The sequence below is a fragment of the Primulina eburnea genome, chromosome 4 (genome assembly GCF_022965805.1).
Source record: "Primulina eburnea isolate SZY01 chromosome 4, ASM2296580v1, whole genome shotgun sequence".
Lineage (NCBI taxonomy): Eukaryota > Viridiplantae > Streptophyta > Magnoliopsida > Lamiales > Gesneriaceae > Primulina > Primulina eburnea.
In genome coordinates, this window is record NC_133104.1 from 27,072,571 (window position 1) to 27,096,477 (window position 23,907).

Sequence of the window (23,907 nt, forward strand, 5' to 3'; positions counted from 1 at the left end):
ACTACCACATACATGAGATCCCTGGTCATGCTTTACCGGGTGGATTGGTCACTGGTCATGCTTTACCGCTTTCCAATACTGATCAAAACTCGGTCATGCTTTACCGGGGTGGAGAGGTCATTGGCCACATTCACCGACATCCAAACCTGTTCATAATTGGCCACAAGACATTTAACATATCTAAAAAAAATAACTTATTTTCTTATGCATGTCGAACATACTTACATGGCATTGAGGGATTCGTTGAATCTCGCTTGGAATAAGATCTCAATTCAAGGGGGTAGATTGTAACGTCCAGAAAATTTGAAGGTCTACGTGAACCACATGCATGCAAAATTATCAAATTTCTTATGTATTTTAAATAAATTGTTTTAATTGTATTTATCAGATATGGTAGACATGTTTACACATTTAAAATATGGTTTTCAACTAGAATGCATAAAATTGTGTTCTATAGCTTATTCGAGATGCGATCGAGGAACGGAGACCGAGGACCATATGAGGGAAAAATATTTTTATTAAATAAATATTTTAATTTTTTAATGTATGGTATATTTTAAATGATATTTTCGAAAATGACAACTTTTGGGTTGTTTCTACATGCCGAGTCATATTTTAAACCAGTATTCGATTTTCGATCAAAATATGGACTTTTGAGAACTCGGCTAATAATTTTACAAACGTTTCTAAATAAAATATTTTAAATATGTACAAATGGGCTTAATGGGCCTATTATACTAGACTAATGAAACCAAGCTTGCACACATGTTTAATTAACAAAAAGATAGCCTAAAACCCTACCTTAAAACCTCATAATACACGCCCTCACCCCCTTATAAACACGCGCCTATCCCCTCACACACACACACAAGGACTCTCCCCATCAGAATTCAGCACACACCACACGTGATTTTGAGGTGAAACTCACGTCTTTGATAGAAAATCTACAAGGGTCCATCTCCACCAACGTCCTTCGCATCTCAAGTCGTAATTCGAGCGTAATCTATGCAAAGGCACCCCTTAATCTCCCTTCCAACATCTTTCACACCAAAGTACGTATATTTGATTAACCTTGCATGAAAAATATGTTGCACAAGTTTTATTTTCGTTTTTATAGCCATACATGTATACAACTCATGTTTTGATGATATAAAACTAATGTTAATGATGCATAAAGGGGATGCCACCATAGGAATATGGTAAGGGAGGATGTTTAGAGGGTTTAAGGGCCTAGATAATCTGCCATAAGGGTTGGACATCACCGAGTGACAGCAGGGACGAAAATAGACTCCTTGTGAACAAAGACTCTTCGGTTAGGGCTTCCTAGTGCTCGCGGCGACTTTCTGTTATTAAGGTCGCGACCAAGAGATGTAAGGGGATGGTACGAGGGTCCTAGAGTGGTCGTGCAAGGGTTGGAAGCAATTGAGAGAGGGTCCTCTCGGTGGGGGAACCCGAGAGGCTAGCTGCGGCTTTTGGAAAAACAAGGGGGTAGGCGGCTGCGCAGGCTCCTTCATAGCAAAGGGCTGGGCTCGTGTGGGGTGGGGGCTATGGGTGCACACAGGGCTGTAGGGGCTAGGAGTGGAAGGGCACGGCTAGAGCACCATCTATCCGCGTCCGAGCGTGAGGAAGAGAACCATGCACGGGGTTTGCACGTCCTCGTGCATGGCTCGTGAGGGCTGGTCTCAGAGGGTGATAAACATAAAAAAATTGTACATTAATTAAATGTTTCATAATATAAATTTATAATTTTTTATTGGAACATTTCATGTTCGCAATCCTGATTTTGATGATAACAAAACTTGTAATTGTGTTTCTAATGATTTTACCTAAGTGCGCAAAAACTTAAACTGATCATAAATCCAACTGATCAGTTATCAAATCAAAAGTGAAGCTATCAAGACGCAAACTGATAATACCAACTGATTGATCAAACTGAACCAGTACAACTGAAGTATCAAGAGCTGTTCAACTAATTGTTCAGTTGGTAGGAGATTCAGCAGAAGACCTTCAGAAGCCCGGCCAGCTGATGAAGTGTTCAATTGACGTAGAGCCCAAGTGACCAGCTCAACTGAATCAGTGAAATCTGTTTAGCTGATGAGTCAACTGATTTAACCTCACCAGTTCAAAACCAGTTCAACTGACCAGTTCGGAACATCAGTTAGAACCAATCAGTTGTAGAACTCGACAAGATTATTCAATGGGATTCAACTGTGCAAAAAAGTACAAAAGCATCTGTACGATCAATAATATAATAATGGACGTTGCAGCAAAGTTTAAAGACAAAATGTTCCAGAATAGCTTTCGGAAAAGTCGAGACACAAGTTTCAAGGAACGTATTCAAGTTGCAACTATCACATGTGATGAGTCTTGATGTACGATCGCATTACTGATATAAATAAAGACCAAGACCATCAACAAGAAAACGTGAGGTGAAAAACAAGAGAGAAAAGAAAGGGCATGTTTATTGCATATCAGCTTACAAATAAGAAATCAGCCCAGTCAAGGGAACACTTCAAAGTTATATCAGCTTAGTGTATAAGCTTGTTTCCCTCAGTATATGAGAACACCTTCCGGGTTGCTTTCAGAGATCGGTTCTCACACACACACACACACTCATCTACACTCATATACCGTCTTTCACAAGACGTAAAACTTGTGTACGTAGTCTTTGACACATAGACGTTAAACAAATGTTGGCTGGAAGGTAATGCCTTTAGTCTAGAATAGGATTTCAGTTAGGCAGTGGGTAAGTCCTAAGCTGGGTGGGTTTGTACAAGGTGTTGTATAAATCAAAGTCTTCTAATGGATCCTACCCAAGGTGGTAGAAGGGATGACGTAAGAGCAGTTGAAGTCTCCGAACATTTATAAACATATCTTGCGTAAGGTCCATGAATTTAATTTACGTAACCTGAATGCATGCAATCTAGGATTTTATTCTATAAATTATGTTTTTATTTTTTTTATGCATTTAATGCATAATTATTGCATGTTAGGATGAATTTCATGATTATTTTAAAATGTCACGCATTAGGGTTTCTAGATTTATTTCGCGCTCGATCGAGGAACGAAGACCGGGGAATTATTAGGAAAATTATTTTAATTACATGATTAATTTTTATTAATTAATATGAGGTGTTTTAAGAGTATTTTCAACTAATAGGCTTTTTTGGGTATTTTTACCCGCCAGAGCATATTGTAAATCGGCACGCAAATTTTAACAATTTAGAGGACTTTTTGAGGGTTGGGACAATATTTTCAAAATCTTTCCAAAATGAAATATTTTTTGGGAGCGTGTTCGGGCTTGTTGGGTTTGTTTTGATTCTTAATGGGCTCAAAAATCCTTTTTAAACCATTTAATTATGCTTAGGTCCCATTAGTGCATGTTTTATTTCCATAAAACCTAACCTAATCAACCCTAACCCTATTCCCTCCCCTAATTGGCCGCCCACCCCCTCTCCATTAGTAGCCTCCACATGAGAATTCCAGCAGCAAAAAACCTCCTCCACTTTTTCTTTCAAGAAAGATCATTTCCCTACCCCTCTGGCGCCTCCCCGACGTGAACCTCTTCTAGTTTTTTATCGTTTATCATCAAGGCATGCGTGTTTCTTCCTTTGTGCATCATAAATGCTATTATTATGTGAAAATATGTGTGATAGCATGTAAAAATTTCAATCTAGCTTGGAGCATGAAGCTTTCTCGTTTTTTTTCCCATAAGTTTATGCATTCCTTTTGATCTACTCACGTTTTTTTTTTTGTGATTTGTTGCAATGGGGCTGCTGAATTTTGTTGTTAAGGGGCTATCAACGTCAAGAAGAAAGGGGTTTCTAGGCTGGATTCGAAGCCTTGTCGAATTGGAAGGGAGGTGAGCGAGTTTCTCGAGGTTTCGGTTTGTGTGTAAGGATATCGATGGCTAGGCATGAATCGTTGGTGCTAGGGCAACTCCAGACCGTGGACCAGACTATAGTGTGTCTGAAACATGGTTTAGAAAGGCTCGAACACGGCCGAGATTAGGGTAGAGGCCGCTTGAGCGAGGTTTGGGTGGTTCGAATTAGAGAGTTTTAGGTCTATGTTGATGATATGAAATGATGTTTTAAGTTGGCAGAAATTTGGTCAAGTTTCAGTTCGATTCGAGTTAAAACCGGGATCCCAGTCCAAGTTTTAAAACGAATCGGTTAAGTTTTGAAACTGGCTCAATTTTATGTCTAAGAAATACATTTTAATATGTTTTAGGATATTTTAAGGAGTTTGGTAAGCTTCGGGTCGAAATTTAGAGGTCTGGTCCAGGGGTAAAACGGTAATTTTGTGTTTTCTGGGACAAAATGGTCATTTTGCACCCGGGGTGAGATTTTAGTCCTAGCAGTACCCGATCACAAATTTATCATACTTTTAAATGTTTGTGCATCATGGTCATGATTTTTATAAAATTTTGAAATATACGTTGCATGCTTTATTTTAAGAAAAATTTACGCATATGCATGATTTTGATAAGTGATGAAAATGATGATGTTTTGAAGGATGAGAATTGGTTGTGACTGATGATGTATATATATAAATGCTTAAGATGTATATGTAAATGCTGATGAGGCCTAGGCACAGTGGATGGGTAATACAGTCACTGATGTCCGACAGCCACCGGGTACCACGGTTTTATGTAGATGGATCCATCGTATAATGATTAATGATGATACGAAAGTCACAACTAATGAAATTAATTCATTAAAGGAAATGATGTATAAGTATATGATGAAAATGATGGGCTGTTTTGACATGTAATGATTTCATATGACACGTTTACATTTACGCTTTTAAGTTCTTAAAAGGTGCATTGAGTACAGTATATTTTCACTGTTGTGTACTATGTATATGTACTTGTTATTCCCGGTACAGGTGTGTTGAGTCTTTAGACTCACTAGGCGTTTGTGATGTAGGTGAGCATGTTTACGAGGGGACTGGAGGTACCGAGCTTTGAGTAGGCAGGACTGGATGTGCGTGCACGACCCGAGGACCACATTTCTTCCGCACATCATGATTTTTGAGATTTGAGAGAGAATGAGCATTTTTATACATTGGTTTTGATACGATGTTGATTTCTAGGATTTTACTCGTTATGTTTACGCATCTTCCGTGGCCGAGTTTGTCCATTTTAAACTGCACTATTTTAGATTGTTAAAAAAATATTCCTATTTTTGAATGGTATATTTTTCATTAGGGTTGCATATATGCAAAATATTTAGATGATATTTACGAAAATATGAGCTTTAAAAATAAGTATTTTCGTATTTTAAATTAGTAGATGTTACAGTTGGTATCAGAGCAAGGGTCCTGTATAGGGTTGTGCCACCGCCAGCTTCTGCCGCTCAGTCTTAAAGCCTTAAGTCTATAAGCTTTTTTGTTTTAAAGGTTTTAAATGATTTACCGCTATCACGTACATGCCTTCATGATACACGATTTACGAGGATTTTTAGTGCATGTTCAACTGCTTTTATTATTTTAGGACTTATTATTTTGAAAAACTAGATTAAATTGCATTATGGGTTACATTTATAAATTGGACTGTATTCAGATATCATGCCTCCTAGACGCGATCCTAGTGCAGATCGTCGGGATGAGATTCCTGGAGCGGCAGAGGCCTTCCGCCACCACCACCGCCAGGAGATGCAGCTACCCGTGTACTGGAGGGTATGGCTAGGCTATTGGAGCAAGTACAGCAGGCTCCCAGACCTCAGACGGATGTTTATGAGCAGTTTAGGCTACTCAGCCTGAAGGAGTTTGGGGGTACTACTGATCCATTATTGGAGAGGGATGGATTCGATCTCAGGAGTTGCACTACGAGTATCTGCAGATGAGAGATGGCGACCGGGTCAGGTGTGCCATTTATATGCTGAGGGATGACGCATCCCTATGGTGGGAGGGAGCCGCTCATGCAGTGGACTTGGCTACCCTCACCTGGGACAGATTCAAGGAGATGTTCTACGGGAAGTACTTTCTAGCTGATGTCTGGGGCCGCCTGATGAGAGAGTTTATGAGTCTTTGCCAGGGGGACTCATCTATGGCGGAGTTTATCCACAAGTTCAACAGGAGCTACCATTTTGTGTCCATGATAGCTAGAGATGCCGCTTAGAAGCTGAGGCATTTCTTGGACGGTCTGAGACCAGCCTTCGTTGGGACGTTATGCTGATGAGGCCGGCTAGTTACAATGAGGCCACCTCCTGCACTTTTCAGTCGAAGCAGGCTCTGCGGGACATAGACTTTGATATGCAGAGAAAGCAGCATCAGACTCAGTCCAGCTCCCAGCCACAGAAGAAACAATATTCGGGGCCAACGAGGCAGCAGGCGTAGCAGAAGCCCCAAGTACAGGTTAGGAGGCCCCAGCAGCAGAGACCTCCTCAGGCGCCCATGGCGCCTCAGCCAGAGGACAGACAACCATGCGCGAAGTGCAACAAGTTCCATCTTGGCAAGTGCTTATGGGGGACCTACAGATGCTTCGTTTGCAGGTAGGAGGGTCATAAAGCAGCAGACTACCCTAAGAACACGGGCCCCACTACTGGCCGAGCTTATGTGATGCATGCTGAGGAGGCCGATACAGAGCAAGATTCGACGCCGATTACTGGTAACCCTTATGTTTAAGATTTTAATTTATCGCATGATTGCTTGGATTTTATGCTTGTTTGAGGATTAAATTAGGGGACTGATAACTTAGAAGGAATTAGGACGCATGCTCTACCTAGCTGGGATTAATAATGTAATTGTTTAATTGGAGAATTTTAGGACCCAATTGTAGTAACCGGTATTTAAGGCGTGATTTTTGAATTTTTTGTAATTTGTGGAATTTGACATTTAGGTTTTCTAGAATTTCACAATTTTTGAGGTTAAATTTCCAAAAAAATTTATGGGGTCATTTTGCATATTTCAAAAAGTTTGAAGGACCAAAGTGTAATTTTTGAAACTTTAAGGGGCTAATTTGAAATTATCGATTTTTGAGGGCTAATTTCGATATTTTTGAGGAATATTTGGGTTAATTTGTTGAAATTTTGAGGATATTGGGATAATTGTCGATAATAAAATTTTTAAGCTTCAACATGATTAGATTTGATGGTATGTTTTGTCGCAGGGAGTATATATATTTCAGGTGTAGCCACACATGAATTGCTAGATTTAGGGGCTGCACATTCGTTTATATCCTAATATTTCGTCAAGAGACTAGGAATCATACCAATGGCAATGGATTCATGGTTCAGAGTATCGATCCCATCCGGGAATCAGATGTTCACTTCTCAGATAGTGAAGAGATTGGAGCTTCGGTTACATAAATATATGGCGCAGGCAGATTTGATAGTGCTACCATTGCCGGATTTCGACATTATTCTGTGTATGGATTGGCTTTCGTTGAATGGAGATGTCACAGACTTTCGACAGAGGTCAGTGTCTGTCCGACCACCCAGTGGTAAGCTGTTTGTTTTTGAGGCAGCCATACACCAGCAGATGCTGCACGTCATTTCCTGCATGTGTGCGAGGAAGCTTATGAAGAGAGGCTGTCATGCCCTTTTTGCCAGCATAGTATCAGTGTCAGAGCCAGTCGATCAGAGGCTAGAGGACGTGGATGTGGTCTGAGAGTTCTCCAGTGTTTTTCCTGACGATGTTTCAGGCATCCCACCAGACAGAGAAGTGGAATTCACTATTGAGCTCATGCCAGGTACAATGCTAATCTCTAAAGCACCGTATCGTCTAGCACCTGTAGAGATGAAATAACTGAAAGACCAGATTAAGGATTTTCTAGATAAGGGTTTCATTCGCCCTAGCTTTTCTCCATTGGGCGCAACGGTACTGTTTTTCAAGAAGAAAGATGGAAGCATGCGTCTTTACATTGACTACCAAGAGCTGAATAGGGTCACAGTCAAGAAAAAGTATCTTTTGCCGAGGATCAAGGATTTGTTTGATCAGCTTCAGCGAGCATCAGTGTTCTCGAAGTTAGACCTCCGATCCATATACCATCAGCTGAAGGTGAGAGAGTCTGACGTGCATAAGACATCTTTTCGGACGCATTATGGGCACTACGAGTTTATGGTGATGCCCTTTAGTTTGACGAACGCGCCAACGATATTCATGGATCTCATGAATCGCGTGTTTCAGCCATACTTGGATCATTTCGTCATAGTTTTCATTTACAATATCCTTATCTATTTGAGGAGTTGAGAGGAGCATAGCCAGCATCTGAGGACCGTACTGAACGACATTGCAGGACAGACGACTGTATGCCAAGTTCAATAAGTGCGAGTTCTGGCTTGACATAGTGGCATTCTTAGGCCACATTGTATCTCGAGATGGTATCGAGGTTGATAAACATAAAAATTGTACATTAATTAAATGTTTTATAATATAAATATATAGTTTTTGTTTTATTAAATGTTTAAATATTATATGTTTTATAATAAATTGTATAAAATATAAGTTGTTGTGTAATTATAAGTTTTTACTATTTTTACAGGTTCGATAAAAGAAGAATAAACTTGGCATTGCAAATGGGATTAAGATGATTCTTGGACCTGTAGAAAGTTGATGTTAATATCTACAATATTGATGGCAAGCATGAGATAAAAATCCTTTCACAATTGGGATCAAATTAAGCAACAATTAAAGTTACCAAAGGAGTGGCAGTTTTACCATGCTCTAGTATTTTGACCATATCTCTCAAATTACTTGGTCAAATATTCTGAAAAAAATACCACAACTAGACAACTCAATTATCCACATGTTTCATTTTATGTGAAGAAGCAAATTCGAAGAAGAAGACCTTCAAAAGTGATGTGTAATATAATATTAATTTCTTGGAACACCAATGAAGACTTTTGTGTAAAAAATAATATTTTATTTGTAGTTGTCTCCCCAAATTTGGCTATAAATAGGGGTGTATTGTAATGTATTGGGATATCCCTCATTCTATGAACAAACCTTTGAGTTCATAATATTTCTCTCTATATTTTTCTTTTATTTCTTCATTTAAATACAATTAGCATGTTAATTTCATATTCAAAGTTTTACACTTTGAATAATGAATAGCTAACTTCCTAAAGTTGAGATGATAAGGTGAAACTCTTGGCATGATAATAAGGTTATTAAAAGGTAAGAATTTATGTTTTATATTATTTAATCATTATTTATTGTTTATGTTATATTTATTTCTTTAAGCATTTTTATACCCTATTTATAAGTGGGAGTTTTGATTTATTGATGCTATATGTTACACTAAATTCTTGGAACCATTTAAATGTTAGTTTGGTATTACCAACCATTTAAAGTGGATGCCTTGATTTATTATATATAAATATATTATAATATTAAATTCTTGGAACCATTTAAATGTTAGTTTGGTTTTACCAACCATTTAACTTGGATTCCTTGATTTACTATATATAAATATATCATAATAATATTTTCTTGGTACCATTTAAATGTTAGTTTGGTTTTACCAACCATTTAAAGTGGGAACCTTGATTTAGTGTTTACAAATATATATAGCACAATAAATACTTGACCACATTTATAAGTTTTGGTATATATACTTATAAGATAATAATATATAACATAATATAAATATGATTATTTAATATATTGGAACCATTTTATTAAGTGGATTTCAATATTGTTCATTAATGTTAATTTTATTAAAATGCCAAGAGTGGATCCTTTAATCTCAACTACTTAAATTAAAATTTGAACAATTAAAATTTACCCATTAAAGATTCAATTAAAATTAAAAAGAAACAAAAACAAAAACAAAAAGACATTGTAGTGGACTTGTAATTACCTTTGCTTCCCTGTGGATACGATATTCGGACTCACCGAATTATACTACTTGTGGACAACCTGCTCTTGGGAGTGCAACAATCAAAGTCGCAACAAGTTTTTGGCGCCGTTGCCGGGGAAGTATAATTTAATTTCAAGTCTATTTAATTTTGTTTATAGTTTATTTTTATTTATTTGAATATTTATTGCTTTTGTGTGTTTTTATTCTTTTGCATTTGCATTTGCATGAGCATTTGGTCACGTACACTTAGTGGTCGACTCATTCGAAATAACCCTTTATTTTTACAAAACATGGCGGAAGAACACATCCAAGAAAATGAAGATGAAATTCAATCTCAACATGATCATGATAGACGAAGAACTCTTAGAGATCACATGAATCCTACACGTACTAGTGCACCTTCATGTCTAGTTTTTCCCCCTGATGCATCTCATTTCAATTTTAAGCCTAGTATTATCCAACTTTTACCCAACTTTCATGGCTTAGATTCTGAAAATCCATACATGCATTTACGAGAGTTTGAAGAAGTTTGCAACACATATAATGATCTAAATTGTAGCACGAACACCATTCGACTTAAGCTTTTTCCTTTTTCTTTTAAAAGATAAAGCTAAAACTTGGCTACAAAATCTTAGATCGGGATCCATTCGAACTTGGGATGAATTGCAACAACAATTTTTGAAAAAGTTTTTTCCATCTCATAGAACAAATTCTTTCAAAAGGCAAATCATCACTTTCACTCAAAAACAAGGAGAAACTTTTTATCAATGTTGGGATAGATACAAAGAATTACTTAATCTTTGTCCACATCATGGTTTTGAAATTTGGAGAGTTGTTTCTCAATTTTATGAAGGCTTAACACCTAAAGATAGGCAAATGGTTGAATTTATGTGTAATGGAACATTTGAAGATAAAGATCCAAACGAGGCAATTGAGTATCTTGATTCATTAGCTGAAAATGCTCAAAATTGGGACACTATAGGTACAATCGAACCATCAAACAAGATTCAATCTCCTACATCTGGTGGAGGTATGTACACTCTCAAAGATGAACATGATCTTCAAGCTAGATTTACTTCTTTGGCAAGAAAAGTTGAAGCACTTGAATTGAAAAAGAATGGTCAATTAAAATCTGTTCAAGAAATTGCGTGTCACATCTGTGATACAAGTGATCATTTTACAAAAGATTTTCCCACTTTGCCCTCTTTTAAAGAATGTCTCCATGAACAAGCCAATGTTTTGAACAATTTCAAAAGGCCAAATTTTGAACCATTTTCTCAAAATTACAATCCAGGTTGGCGAAACCATCCAAATTTTAGTTGGAGGAATGATAATGCTGCACAATTTCCGCAACCACATTTTCAAAATCAACAAAATTTTCAAAATTATGCACCTTATGTTCCTCCACCGAAAAGAAATTTGGAAGATACATTGAATTCTTTCATTGCAAAGCAAGAGTCTATCAATACTCAAACTGCTCAAACCATGACAGATTTGAAAGATACTCTTGCTAAATTTGCATCTACACTTAATGTTCATGAGAAAGGTAAATTTCCTTCACAACCTTTGCCTAATCCCAAGGATCATCATTCACAAATTGGAACTTCTGGAACTCAACCGATGGATCAGGTAAAATCTGTTATTACCCTTCGAAGTGGTAAGGTTGTGGAAAAATCCATTCTTGAACCTTGTGAAGATGATGATAAATCAACTTCAAAGGGTAAGGAAGTGGAACCCATAACTTGCGAAGAGGAGGTTCAACAGACAGTGTCACCACCATTCCCTCATGCATTGAAAAATACAAAAAAATCAAATTTGAATTCTGATATATATGATATTTTTAAACAAGTAAAAGTTAATATTCCTTTATTAGATGCAATAAAACAGGTACCATCATATGCTAAATTTTTGAAAGACTTGTGCACTGTGAAAAGAAAATTGAATGTGAAAAAGAAAGCATTTTTAGCCGAACAAGTAAGTGCAATCATTCAAAATAATAATACTTTGAAATACAAAGACCCTGGTTGTCCTACTATTTCATGTATTATTGGAGAACGAAAGATTAAAAAAGCCTTGCTTGATCTTGGAGCTAGTGTGAATTTACTTCCATATTCAGTTTATCAAGAACTCAATCTAGGCGAGTTAAAACCTACTTCGGTAACACTTTTACTTGCCGATAGATCTGTTAAAGTGCCAAGAGGTATGGTAGAAGACGTGTTGGTCCAAGTTGATAACTTTGTATATCCTGTCGATTTCATAGTTTTAGATACACAACCTATCGAAGCTTGTAATGCAATTCCTGTAATTTTGGGTCGTCCATTTTTAGCAACTTCTAATGCTCTTATAAATTGCAGGAATGGAATAATGAAGTTGTCATTTGGTAACATGACCTTGGAGCTCAATGTTTTTAATCTTTGTAAGCAACCACATGACAAAGGAGATGAAAGAGAAGATGAAAATCTTATTGAAACTCTTGTGGAAGAAAACATTCAAGAAGGGAGTACTCGTGATCAATTAGATATTTGTTCAATTGAAACTGTTAAAGAAAATATTGAAATTGATCTTGATGATTTTATCAGGTATCACTCGTTAACAGGATCAGAGAAAGAATTTGAGGCGAAATATGAGAACAAAGACGAACCACCCATATTGGAGTTAAAACCCTTGCCAGAAGAATTGAAGTATGCATTTCTTGGAGAAGATGAAACATATCCAGTGGTAATTTCTTCCAAACTAGAAAGTGATCAAGAAGGTAAATTAGTTGATATGCTTAAAAGACATAAAAATGCAATTGGTTGGACACTGAAAGATCTCAAGGGCATTAATCCACTAATTTGCACACACAAAATTCATTTAGAAGAAAATGCTAAAACATCTCAACAACCACAAAGGAGATTAAATCCACACATGAAAGATGTTGTGAAAACTGAAGTTCTCAAACTACTTGATGTTGGGATTATCTACCCTATTTCTGATAGTAAGTGGGTAAGTCCAACACAAGTAGTTCCAAAAAAATCTGGCATCACAGTGATAAAAAATGAAAAAGGTGAATTGTTAACAAGTAGAGTCCCATCTAGTTGGCGGATGTGTATTGACTATAGAAAATTAAATGATGCCACTAGAAAAGATCATTTTCCATTACCATTTTTGGATCAAATTTTAGAAAGAGTAGCTGGTCATCCCTACTACTGTTTTCTTGACGGATATTCAGGCTATTATCAAATTCCCATTGCACTCGAAGATCAAGATAAAACTACATTCACATGTCCTTTTGGAACATTTGCATTTAGAAGGATGTCATTTGGATTATGCAATGCCCCAGCAACATTTCAAAGATGTATGCTAAGCATTTTTTGCGACATGGTTGAAAATTGTTTGGAAATTTTCATGGATGATTTAACTGTCTTTGGGAATACATTTGATAATTGTCTTGAAAATTTGGAAAAAGTTTTAAAAAGATGCGAGGAAAAAGGTCTTATTTTAAATTGGGAAAAATGTCATTACATGATTACTTCTGGAATTGTTTTGGGACATGTCGTGTCATCTCATGGAATTGAAGTTGATAAAGCAAAAGTTGATGTCATTGCCAATTTACCCCCTCCAAAAACCATTAAAGAAATTCGATCATTTTTGGGACATGCTGGATTTTATAGGAGGTTTATAAAGGACTTTAGTTTAATCTCTAAACCCATTTGTAACCTCTTAACAAAAGACACTGCATTTGAATGGACTCAAGAATGTCAAAATGCTTTTGATAAAATCATTCGACATTTAACATCAGCTCCTATCATGCAACCTCCTGACTGGTCTTTACCATTTGAAATCATGTGCGATGCGAGTGATTATGCAGTCGGTGCAGTACTGGGTCAAAGAAGAAACGGTAAGCCTTATGTGATATATTATGCAAGTAGAACTTTAAACAATGCTCAAATGAATTACTCCACAACTGAAAAAGAACTACTTGCTGTAATATTTGCATTAGATAAATTTCGTTCTTATTTGATTGGATCAACGACTTTTGTGTTTACTGATCATTCTGCTATTAGATATTTGTTGACGAAACAGGATGCAAAGCCACGACTGATACGATGGATTTTGTTGCTCCAAGAATTTGACATTGTGATCAAAGATAAAAAAGGAACCGAGAATGTCGTAGCCGATCATTTATCGAGACTAGTAACAGGATCATCTTGTGAAATGACACCAATTAATGATAATTTTCCTGATGAAAATCTATTTTCAGTTACTACTACACCTTGGTTTGCTAATATAGTAAATTTTCTTGTGACAGGAAAAATGCCACCGCAATGGAGTTCCCAAGTTAAGAGAAACTTTTTGAATGAGGTAAAAAACTTTTATTGGGATGATCCGTATCTGTTCAAGTACTGTCCAGATCAAATTTTTCGACGTTGCATACCCGACAATGAGGTAAGTAGTGTCATTAAATTTTGTCATTCAGAAGCATGCGGAGGACATTTTTCTTCAAAGAAAACGGCTGCAAAAATTTTGCAGTGTGGATTTTATTGGCCCACTTTGTTTAAAGACACCCACGAAATCTGCAAGATCTGTGAAAATTGTCAAAAATTGGGTGCAATTTCAAAAAGAAACATGATGCCTTTGAATCATATCATTGAAATTGAAATCTTTGACTGTTGGGGAATTGATTTTATGGGACCTTTTCTAGCGTCATTTGGATACTTGTATATTTTAGTTGCATTTGATTATGTTTCCAAATGGATAGAGGCAATTCCATGTCAAACAAATGATCATAAAATCGTCATCAAATTTTTGAAAGAAAATATTTTTAGTAGATTCGGAATTCCTCGAGCTATGATAAGTGATGGGGGAACTCACTTTGTTAATAAACCATTTGCTTCATTAATGAAAAAATATGGTATTACTCACAAAGTAACAACTCCTTATCATCCTCAAACAAATGGACAAGTTGAATTAGCTAATAGGGAGATAAAGCAAATTTTGGAAAAAACTGTTAACTCAAATAGAAAAGATTGGTCTCTGCGACTTAATGATGCACTATGGGCATATCGAACAGCTTTTAAAACATCATTGAATATGTCTCCCTATAGGTTGGTTTATGGAAAACATTGTCATTTGCCTGTGGAATTGGAACATAAAGCTTATTGGACGATCAAAACTTTAAATTCAAGCATGGATGATGCCAACAAATTGCGTAAATTGCAACTTAATGAACTTGATGAACTCAGAAATGATGCGTATGAGAATTCAAGGATTTATAAAGCAAAAATCAAATCATTTCATGATAAAACAATTCTTAGAAAATCTTTTGAGATTGGTAAAAAAGTTTTGCTTTATAATTCTCGACTTCACATATTCCCAGGAAAATTACGATCAAGATGGACAGGCCCATATGTTGTAAAGCATGTGTATCCTTATGGAGCTGTGGATATTGAAAATCCTAAAAATGGTGATGTTTTTAAAGTGAATGGACAAAGACTTAAACCATTTTTGGAAAATGAAATCTTTCAAGAAGAGTTTATTTCCCTTTCTGATCCTTAAATTTTTATGTTGCATTTAATTTTGTTTGTTTTTATTTCAGGTTTCCTTAATCTTTTTATTTTCCCGGTTAAATGGCGGATAACGGTACTCCGTGACTCTCATAGTCGGTTAAATCAGTTTCCCACAATTGCTGATACAAAAATAAAAAAAAAATCATTTCTTTTCTTTTCAAAATGGATGAAATTCTCTCAAAAATTTGTAAATATTTTCCCTCTGTTTCTGAAAATGTTCTAAGAAAAATTTATGCAGGAAGGTGTGAAAGATTGAGATTGCTAATGCAAAAAGGAATTCCAGAAGATATTCGTCTTGTAATTGAAGCTAAGGTCCGATTAGGAGGAGAAGTTCCACAATCATTGCTCTTTCGGTATTTGCCTGGATTAGGAAAAAGCACTTATGCGAAAAAACGAAGGGCAAAAAGTTTAGGGGTTTGTCATAAGTGTGCAAGATGGACTTGTGACAAACGATGCAGATCTTTGGGATGTGTTTCCGATAACAGAGAAGATAAAATTGGTTTCATTAAGAATGGGCTGAGTAAGGAGTCTTTGGATAACATCTTATTGACTCTTGAGACGCATTCTAGTGGACATGTGCATATTGAACTTCTCCGTTTATGGAAACAATTTCAAGATAAGCGTCATAGTCTTGGGAATCTGACTAAAAAAGACCATGTTTGCCAATTTATAAGAAAATTGGATGGGAAGCATATCCTCGACTCATAGAAGGCGTTGAAGCCGTTTCTGGACGTAAAACCAGAGGAAAATTGTGAGCCACAATCACACTACTGTTTATATGCATGTGTGTCATTATTGTTTTTACTATTTATTCTGTTTACAGCTGTGATTCATAGTTTTGTCATGATAACATATTACCCCTATAAAATCTCTCATCTTTCTCTCTATTTTCGCAGAAAAAAAAAGAAAGTAAAAACATGGCTGGATCCTCTGCACAAACATTGAAAAATATTTGTGTATTTTGTGGGTCGAGTCCTGGAAAAAATGAAGTGTTTGTAGAAGCAGCGAATAATCTTGGAAAGATATTGGCTGAGAGAAAAATTCACTTGGTATATGGGGGAGGTAATATTGGGTTAATGGGATCTGTTTCAACATCTGCTCATCTTGGAGGTAGTCAGGTTTTGGGTATTATTCCTATAGCTTTAGCTGAAGGAAATATTACAGGTGTTACGATTGGGGAGGAATTAAAAGTTTCTTCTATGTATGAAAGAATCACTCAAATGATTGAAAATTCTGATGCTTTTATCGCACTACCAGGTGGTTTTGGTACATTAGAAGAAATTTTTCACACTGTTTCTTGGGCACAACTTAATATCCATAATAAACCTGTGGGCTTGTTGAATATCAATAATTATTATGACAGTTTGTTGACATTTCTTGATAAAGCTGTGGAACAGAATTTCATTACAGAAAATTCACGACGGATGCTCATCTGTGCTTCGACTGCCGATCAATTAATTGATGATTTGGAAGCTTTTGTTCATAAGCCAGATCCGATGATAACAAAGATCAATTGGTCGCAATCAAGCAGTAAGAAAAGGAAGTTGGATCATTGATTCAAAAGTCGTGGATTGGTTTGCATTTGTTTCAGTTTGTTATCTTCAATAAAATTCCAGGTGATATCTCTTTCATTATGCACTCTTTATTACTAGTTATTTTGACATTAGGGACAATGTCATATTCTGATTGGGGGGAGAACAAACTTATATAAAAAACATTTAAAAAAAAAAATTAAAAAATTAAAAAAAATATATTATTTTAAAATAAAATCATGTTTATTGTTTGTTTCTTAGTAATTTTTGCAAAAATGTTATACATTACATGTTTGAAAGATTTAAATTAGAATATGCATTAATCTATTTAAGAATGTTTAAATTTTTATTTGAAAAAAAAATGTCAATTTTAATATTCTGATCAATATAAAAATATGATTTATGAAATCTTTTTGAGTGATTAACCATTGTGATAAAATCAGGTATTAAAGTATATGGCCCAAGATATACCTTATAAGAGTGCCTAAAATTTTAAACTCACACATATTTTGTGAGTGAGTGGAGAGGACTGAGAAAACAGCTTTCGAGCCTTTATTGATCATGAGAGAGACTATCTATTGTTTAGATCTTGAGTTCTTATTTTGAAAAAAAAAATGATATTTCCTGAAAAAAAAAAAAGAAAAAAAAAAGAGAAAAATACAAAAAGAAAGATGTTGAAGATCTATGTAATTTTTAAGTTATATGCTGCGACCCATTTTTCTCTCATAAGAATAAAAAAAAAAAGAAAAAAAAAAAGAAAGAGAGAAATACAGTTGTACAAATTAAATAAATATGTGGTCAAAAAGCATAAACTTAGTCTGATTCCATGATGTAAAAAAAAAAAAAAAAAAATCAGGAAAAAAAAATATATATAATAAGAACAAATGGATTTTAACTCAATGGATTTTCTATCTTTTGATTAGTTTGGCTCGTTTGTCTGTCTGCATTCTGTAAACCATTTTCCTGAGCATTCATCTGTATTCCAACTCCATGAGAGAAATCGTTGCCATAAATAGAAACATTTATTAACCTGTGAAGATATGGAGTTGAGACTCTTACTAGGAATTTCTGAAGGCCGTGTATACTTAACTACCTGAAATAAGCTTTGAATTAATTATCTCAAATTATTTCATAAATTATAATTATGATGATCTTGATATAACTTTGACAGTTTTCAAATTTAATTTAAACACTTAGATAGTTTTGATTACATTTCAATTTAAATTAATCAATATGTTTTGTATTGCTATTAACGCTCAAATTGCTAGGGACTAGCAATAAGCTGGTTGGGAGGTGTGATAAACATAAAAATTGTACATTAATTAAATGTTTTATAATATAAATATATAGTTTTTGTTTTATTAAATGTTTAAATATTATATGTTTTATAATAAATTGTATAAAATATAAGTTGTTGTATAATTATAAGTTTTTACTATTTTTACAGGTTCGATAAAAGAAGAATAAACTTGGCATTGCAAATGGGATTAAGATGATTCTTGGACCTGTAGAAAGTTGATGTTAATATCTACAATATTGATGGCAAGCATGAGATAAAAATCCTTTCACAATTGGGATCAAATTAAGCAACAATTAAAGTTACCAAAGGAGTGGCAGTTTTACCATGCTCTAGTATTTTGACCATATCTCTCAAATTACTTGGTCAAATATTCTGAAAAAAATACCACAACTAGACAACTCAATTATCCACATGTTTCATTTTATGTGAAGAAGCAAATTCGAAGAAGAAGACCTTCAAAAGTGATGTGTAATATAATATTAATTTCTTGGAACACCAATGAAGACTTTTGTGTAAAAAATAATATTTTATTTGTAGTTGTCTCCCCAAATTTGGCTATAAATAGGGGTATATTGTAATGTATTGGGATATCCCTCATTCTATGAACAAACCTTTGAGTTCATAATATTTCTCTCTATATTTTTCCTTTATTTCTTCATTTAAATACAATTAGCATGTTAATTTCATATTCAAAGTTTTACACTTTGAATAATGAATAGCTAACTTCCTAAAGTTGAGATGATAAGGTGAAACTCTTGGCATGATAATAAGGTTATTAAAAGGTAAGAATTTATGTTTTATATTATTTAATCATTATTTATTGTTTATGTTATATTTATTTCTTGAAGCATTTTTATACCCTATTTATAAGTGGGAGTTTTGATTTATTGTTGCTATATGTTACACTAAATTCTTGGAACCATTTAAATGTTAGTTTGGTATTACCAACCATTTAAAGTGGATGCCTTGATTTATTATATATAAATATATTATAATATTAAATTCTTGGAACCATTTAAATGTTAGTTTGGTTTTACCAACCATTTAACTTGGATTCCTTGATTTACTATATATAAATATATCATAATAATATTTTCTTGGTACCATTTAAATGTTAGTTTGGTTTTACCAACCATTTAAAGTGGGAACCTTGATTTAGTGTTTACAAATATATATAGCACAATAAATACTTGACCACATTTATAAGTTTTGGTATATATACTTATAAGATAATAATATATAACATAATATAAATATGATTATTTAATATATTGGAACCATTTTATTAAGTGGATTTCAATATTGTTCATTAATATTAATTTTATTAAAATGCCAAGAGTGGATCCTTTAATCTCAACTACTTAAATTAAAATTTGAACAATTAAAATTTACCCATTAAAGATTCAATTAAAATTAAAAAGAAACAAAAACAAAAACAAAAAGACATTGTAGTGGACTTGTAATTACCTTTGCTTCCCTGTGGATACGATATTCGGACTCACCGAATTATACTACTTGTGGACAACCGGCTCTTGGGAGTGCAACAATCAAAGTCGCAACAGAGGTCGACCTTAGTAAGTGTAATGCCAGAGAATTTGATCCTAATAATCTGTAATTATTGATTTATAATTTGACATGATTATAAGAAGATTAATCGGGACACGGTTTTAATTCGATATAAAAAAATATGTATGTGCGAGGACGAAGTTCTCGCGCATATGCGTGGCCTGGTCCAGAGGACCATCGCATATGCGCGACCTGAATCCGCGCATGTGCGCGAGGGTGGCAGAGAGTTGGCAAAAAACGAGCAAAGGCCTCGCGCATATGCGCCAAGATGTGTCGCGCATATGCGCGAGCCACCGTGAGGACACGCGCCGAGACATTATGTCTCGCGCATATGCGCCGAGATAAGTCGCGCATATGCGCGAGACGTGCAGTGTGCACATTGAGCCACTCGTCCATTTGTATGTGCTTGTATATATATATATATATATATATATATATATATATATACCCAGTGATACTTAGGGGGATAATTGAACACCAATAGAAATATTCATAAACAATAATAATAAAAAGCAATTAATAAAAAGAAAATGCAATAACAATAAATAAAATAGGCGGTTTAACCAGCCATATAATATGTATAATAATATATATATATGCGGAATTTAAAGACAGGAATTTAAATACAAGAATTTAAATGCAGGAATTTAAAGATCTTTAAAGATTTGAGGTTCCTCCAGTTTCTGATTGCATATAATCTTTAAAGGATTATATGTAGAGCATACTTTTGCAAAGAACACCACAAAATCTTCAAAGATATATATATATATATATATATATATATATATATATATATATATATATATATATATATAGGTATTTATATATATATTTAGGGGGTTTAACCGGCCATATAATATATGATATATATATATACAAGTATTTAACACATAAATAAAACACACCTTGGAATCAAAATAAGAACTTCAATATATCTTCAAAGGATTTACAAATTCTTCAAGAACATAAAGCTTGAAAGGTAAGAACACCTTGAATGTGAGTGGAGAAAGTAGGAAAAGTAAGAAAGAGAAGAGAGAAGAAAGGAAGTGAAAGTGGGAATCAAAACTTGGTATCAAAAAACTTGCATTTCCTTGGAGGCCTTGTCTTCTTTTTATAGACATCTTCAAGGGTATTTTCGGATTCTTGAATAGTATTTGTCCTTGTCATGGTTGCATCATTTTGACGTCATTTTTCATATATATATATATATATATATATATATATTTTTAGTACAAATTTTACAATTAAAAATACAAAATTTACAATTCAATAAAAATCATGTGTCTAAATTATGCATTCCTTCTTCATCGAGTAAATCTTCAAGGATAATATCTTCTTCTGAGGAGTAGAAGATTTCTTCTATCTTTTGGTCTTCTAATTCTTCCAAGAATCTGTTGTACATTCTAGTATAAAAATAAAAAGTTTTGGGAGCATCTGTATAAAAATCTGGAAAATGATCAACGCATGGTGATGAGCTCAATATGTAGATTTTGTAACTCTGGTTCATAAAATATAATCTGTAGTCTTCGTTTCTCTTTTCGATGAATTTATGCTTGAAGGCTAATGTCTGTAATCTCTGATGTTTTATTTGTTTTTGGATTGTAGCACTGCAAATGGTTGGATGATGGATTTTGGGTTCCGTTTCTTGTTTTTGCCAATTAAAAAAGGGCTTGATCCAAATTCTGTGAACTGCTGGTTCTAAATATGTTCTAATCCATTCAGGACATGTTGATCTTATTTCTAATTTTACTTCATTATTGCCGATATCAAAGATATATTGGATTGCACTTTTAAGGCCAACACTGTTGAGACTGTCTATGTTATCTTTATCTGTAATGATGATTACGGAAACTAATCCTAAATCTAATAAGGAATTTATACTTATTCTTTCTTCCTTATTATTAAACTGAAATAAAAAATCTCTAAATGATGAAAAGTGTATTTGGGTAGAAAGGATGTAGAATTGAAGTTGACACGAACAATAGTCTATGTCTAAAGTTTCTTTTTCACAATCAATTTTATGTTTGGAATATTCATTTATTCCTTTTAAAGGAATAATTTTTATGCCATCAGGTTTTAAGAAAAGAATTTCTTGGATCATTTGGAATTTTTTGTAGAAATTTTCTTTGGCTTTTGAGAAAATAATGTCATTTATTTGGGTAGGTAATATACTTAATTCTGTAAGTGGTCTAAAGAAAAATCTGGTTGGGCTCAGTTTTTGGCTAGAATGAAGTAGACTAGGTTTGTCTAATAGACTGGGTTTGTGTGGGGCCCCGAGTCCGATATCTAATACTAATAATTTTAAATGTATCAAACCCAACTATTCATATGAGCATCTCATATTCTTTCTACTATTTGTATATTCAAAGGCTTTATCTATGCAACTAGCATGTGTATACAGATAAAGATGTGCCAAAATAATAATTTCAAATATTACTAAAATAAAGATTGCTTATACATAGAGTTTCATTGTGAACACTCGGCCAACACTTGGCTCGACGGGCACCTACTCTAACAATCTCCCACTTGCACTAGAGCCAACTACCCATATGCTTTCAACCCATTGATTCGCGATGCTTGTCGAATAATGGTCCAGGTAAAGGCTTAGCTAGTGGATCAACAACATTGTCTGCGGAGCCGACTTTGTCGATAGACACTTCTCTTTCCACAATCTCTCCGAGGATGTGGTACTTTCTCAATACTTGTTTGGACTTCTGATGAGACCTTGGCTCCTTTGCTTGAGCTAAAGCTCCCGTGTTGTCACACAGCACCGGGACAGGAGTAACTCAATTAGGAATGACGTCCAACTCTTGGACAAAATTCCTTATCCAAACAGCCTCCCTTGCTGCATCTGATGCAGCAATGTATTCGGCCTCTGTGCTGGAATCCGCAGTATTGTCTTGCTTGGAACTCTTCCAAGAGACAGCAGCACCATTGAGCATGAATACAAACTCAGAGGTTGACTTCGAGTCATCGATATCGCTTTGGAAGCTAGTCTGAAGGATATAAGCCTATGGTCGTTGATCAACTAATTGCATGCAATCTCTGACTATGTATCTATCAATCCATAAATAATTTTTAAACTTTCTCTTTGGCATTTCATCAAACACTTTGAAGACTTTATTCTCTTGTATTCCTTTTTTACACAATTGAAACATTCAATTGCCTCTAATATACCAACAAGTATATCAATACATAATATGAATCAAATGGAAGGGAATAACATGTTAAAACCATTGAAACACAATACATATATTATCATGTGAGCACAAGAATGAGATTCCACTTACAACCAACAAGAACACCTTCAATATAAACCCTTGGTACACAACCTACTCGATAAATCATATATAACACCATCAACATCTCAATAATCAGACAACAATACCAATAAACCCATAAAATCAACACCATCACCAAACTCATATCATCTCCAACACCAAAACCAAGAAATAACCAAACCAAAAGCTTACCTTAGCGTTTAAAACTCCAAAAGAACCTTGTTCTAACTCCGGATTGAAGATTAATTGCTTGATTGAAAGAAAGGATAAAAAGAAAATGAAGAACCCTACTTGGAAACGTTGGAGGAGAGAAAAGAAGATAAGGGAAATGAGAGAAATGAGTGTCCCAATCGGTTAAAAAGCCTAAATTCACCCAAAACACGCTTTTGTACTGTGCCCGGCGCTCGGGCGGTCGAAAATTACCGCTCGGGCGCCAATGATTCTGCCCGAAACCTAAATTTCCAGAAGTGGTGGCGCTCGGGCGGCCAAACATTTCCGCTCGGGCGCCACTCTGTGCACTGCCACGCTAAAGATCGCTTCAAAAACCCCTCTTCCCGTCCGAATTAATCTCAGAGTTGTTCTTCAGTTGCTGAGAGAGAAGATGTTGTATGCCAAGTTGAAGAAATGTGAGTTCTGGTTGGAGCAGATTTCTTTCTTAGGCCATGTTGTTTCGAAGGATGGTATAGCTGTTGATCCAGTGAAAATAGAGGCGATTCAGAAGTGGCCTATTCCTACTACTGTATCAGAGGTACGAAGTTTCCTTGGTTTGGCGGGTTATTATCGTCGTTTTATTTCAGATTTCTCCAAGATTGCCCTGCCATTAACCAATCTGACGAGGAAGACTGTGAAGTTCGAGTGGTCCAATGATTGTCAG

At 34.9% G+C, this 23,907-nt stretch overlaps 1 protein-coding gene and 1 non-coding gene across 2 annotated transcripts; one reads left to right on the top strand and one right to left on the bottom strand.

Moving 5' to 3' along the window:
* Positions 1-7,215: 7,215 nt before the first annotated feature.
* On the top strand, positions 7,216-21,414 carry LOC140830159 (uncharacterized). Its single transcript, XM_073193445.1, has 10 exons — positions 7,216-7,605; positions 7,762-8,001; positions 10,947-11,041; positions 12,700-12,794; positions 13,518-13,712; positions 13,914-14,270; positions 14,517-14,794; positions 15,206-15,251; positions 16,417-16,646; positions 21,358-21,414. The coding sequence occupies exons 1-10, from the start codon at positions 7,216-7,218 to the stop codon at positions 21,412-21,414; spliced, it is 1,983 nt and encodes a 660-aa protein (XP_073049546.1).
* LOC140831293 (small nucleolar RNA R71) lies at positions 10,515-10,623 on the bottom strand. Its single transcript, XR_012117862.1, has one exon. It is a non-coding gene; the product is annotated as a small nucleolar RNA R71 (small nucleolar RNA).
* Positions 21,415-23,907: the final 2,493 nt, after the last annotated feature.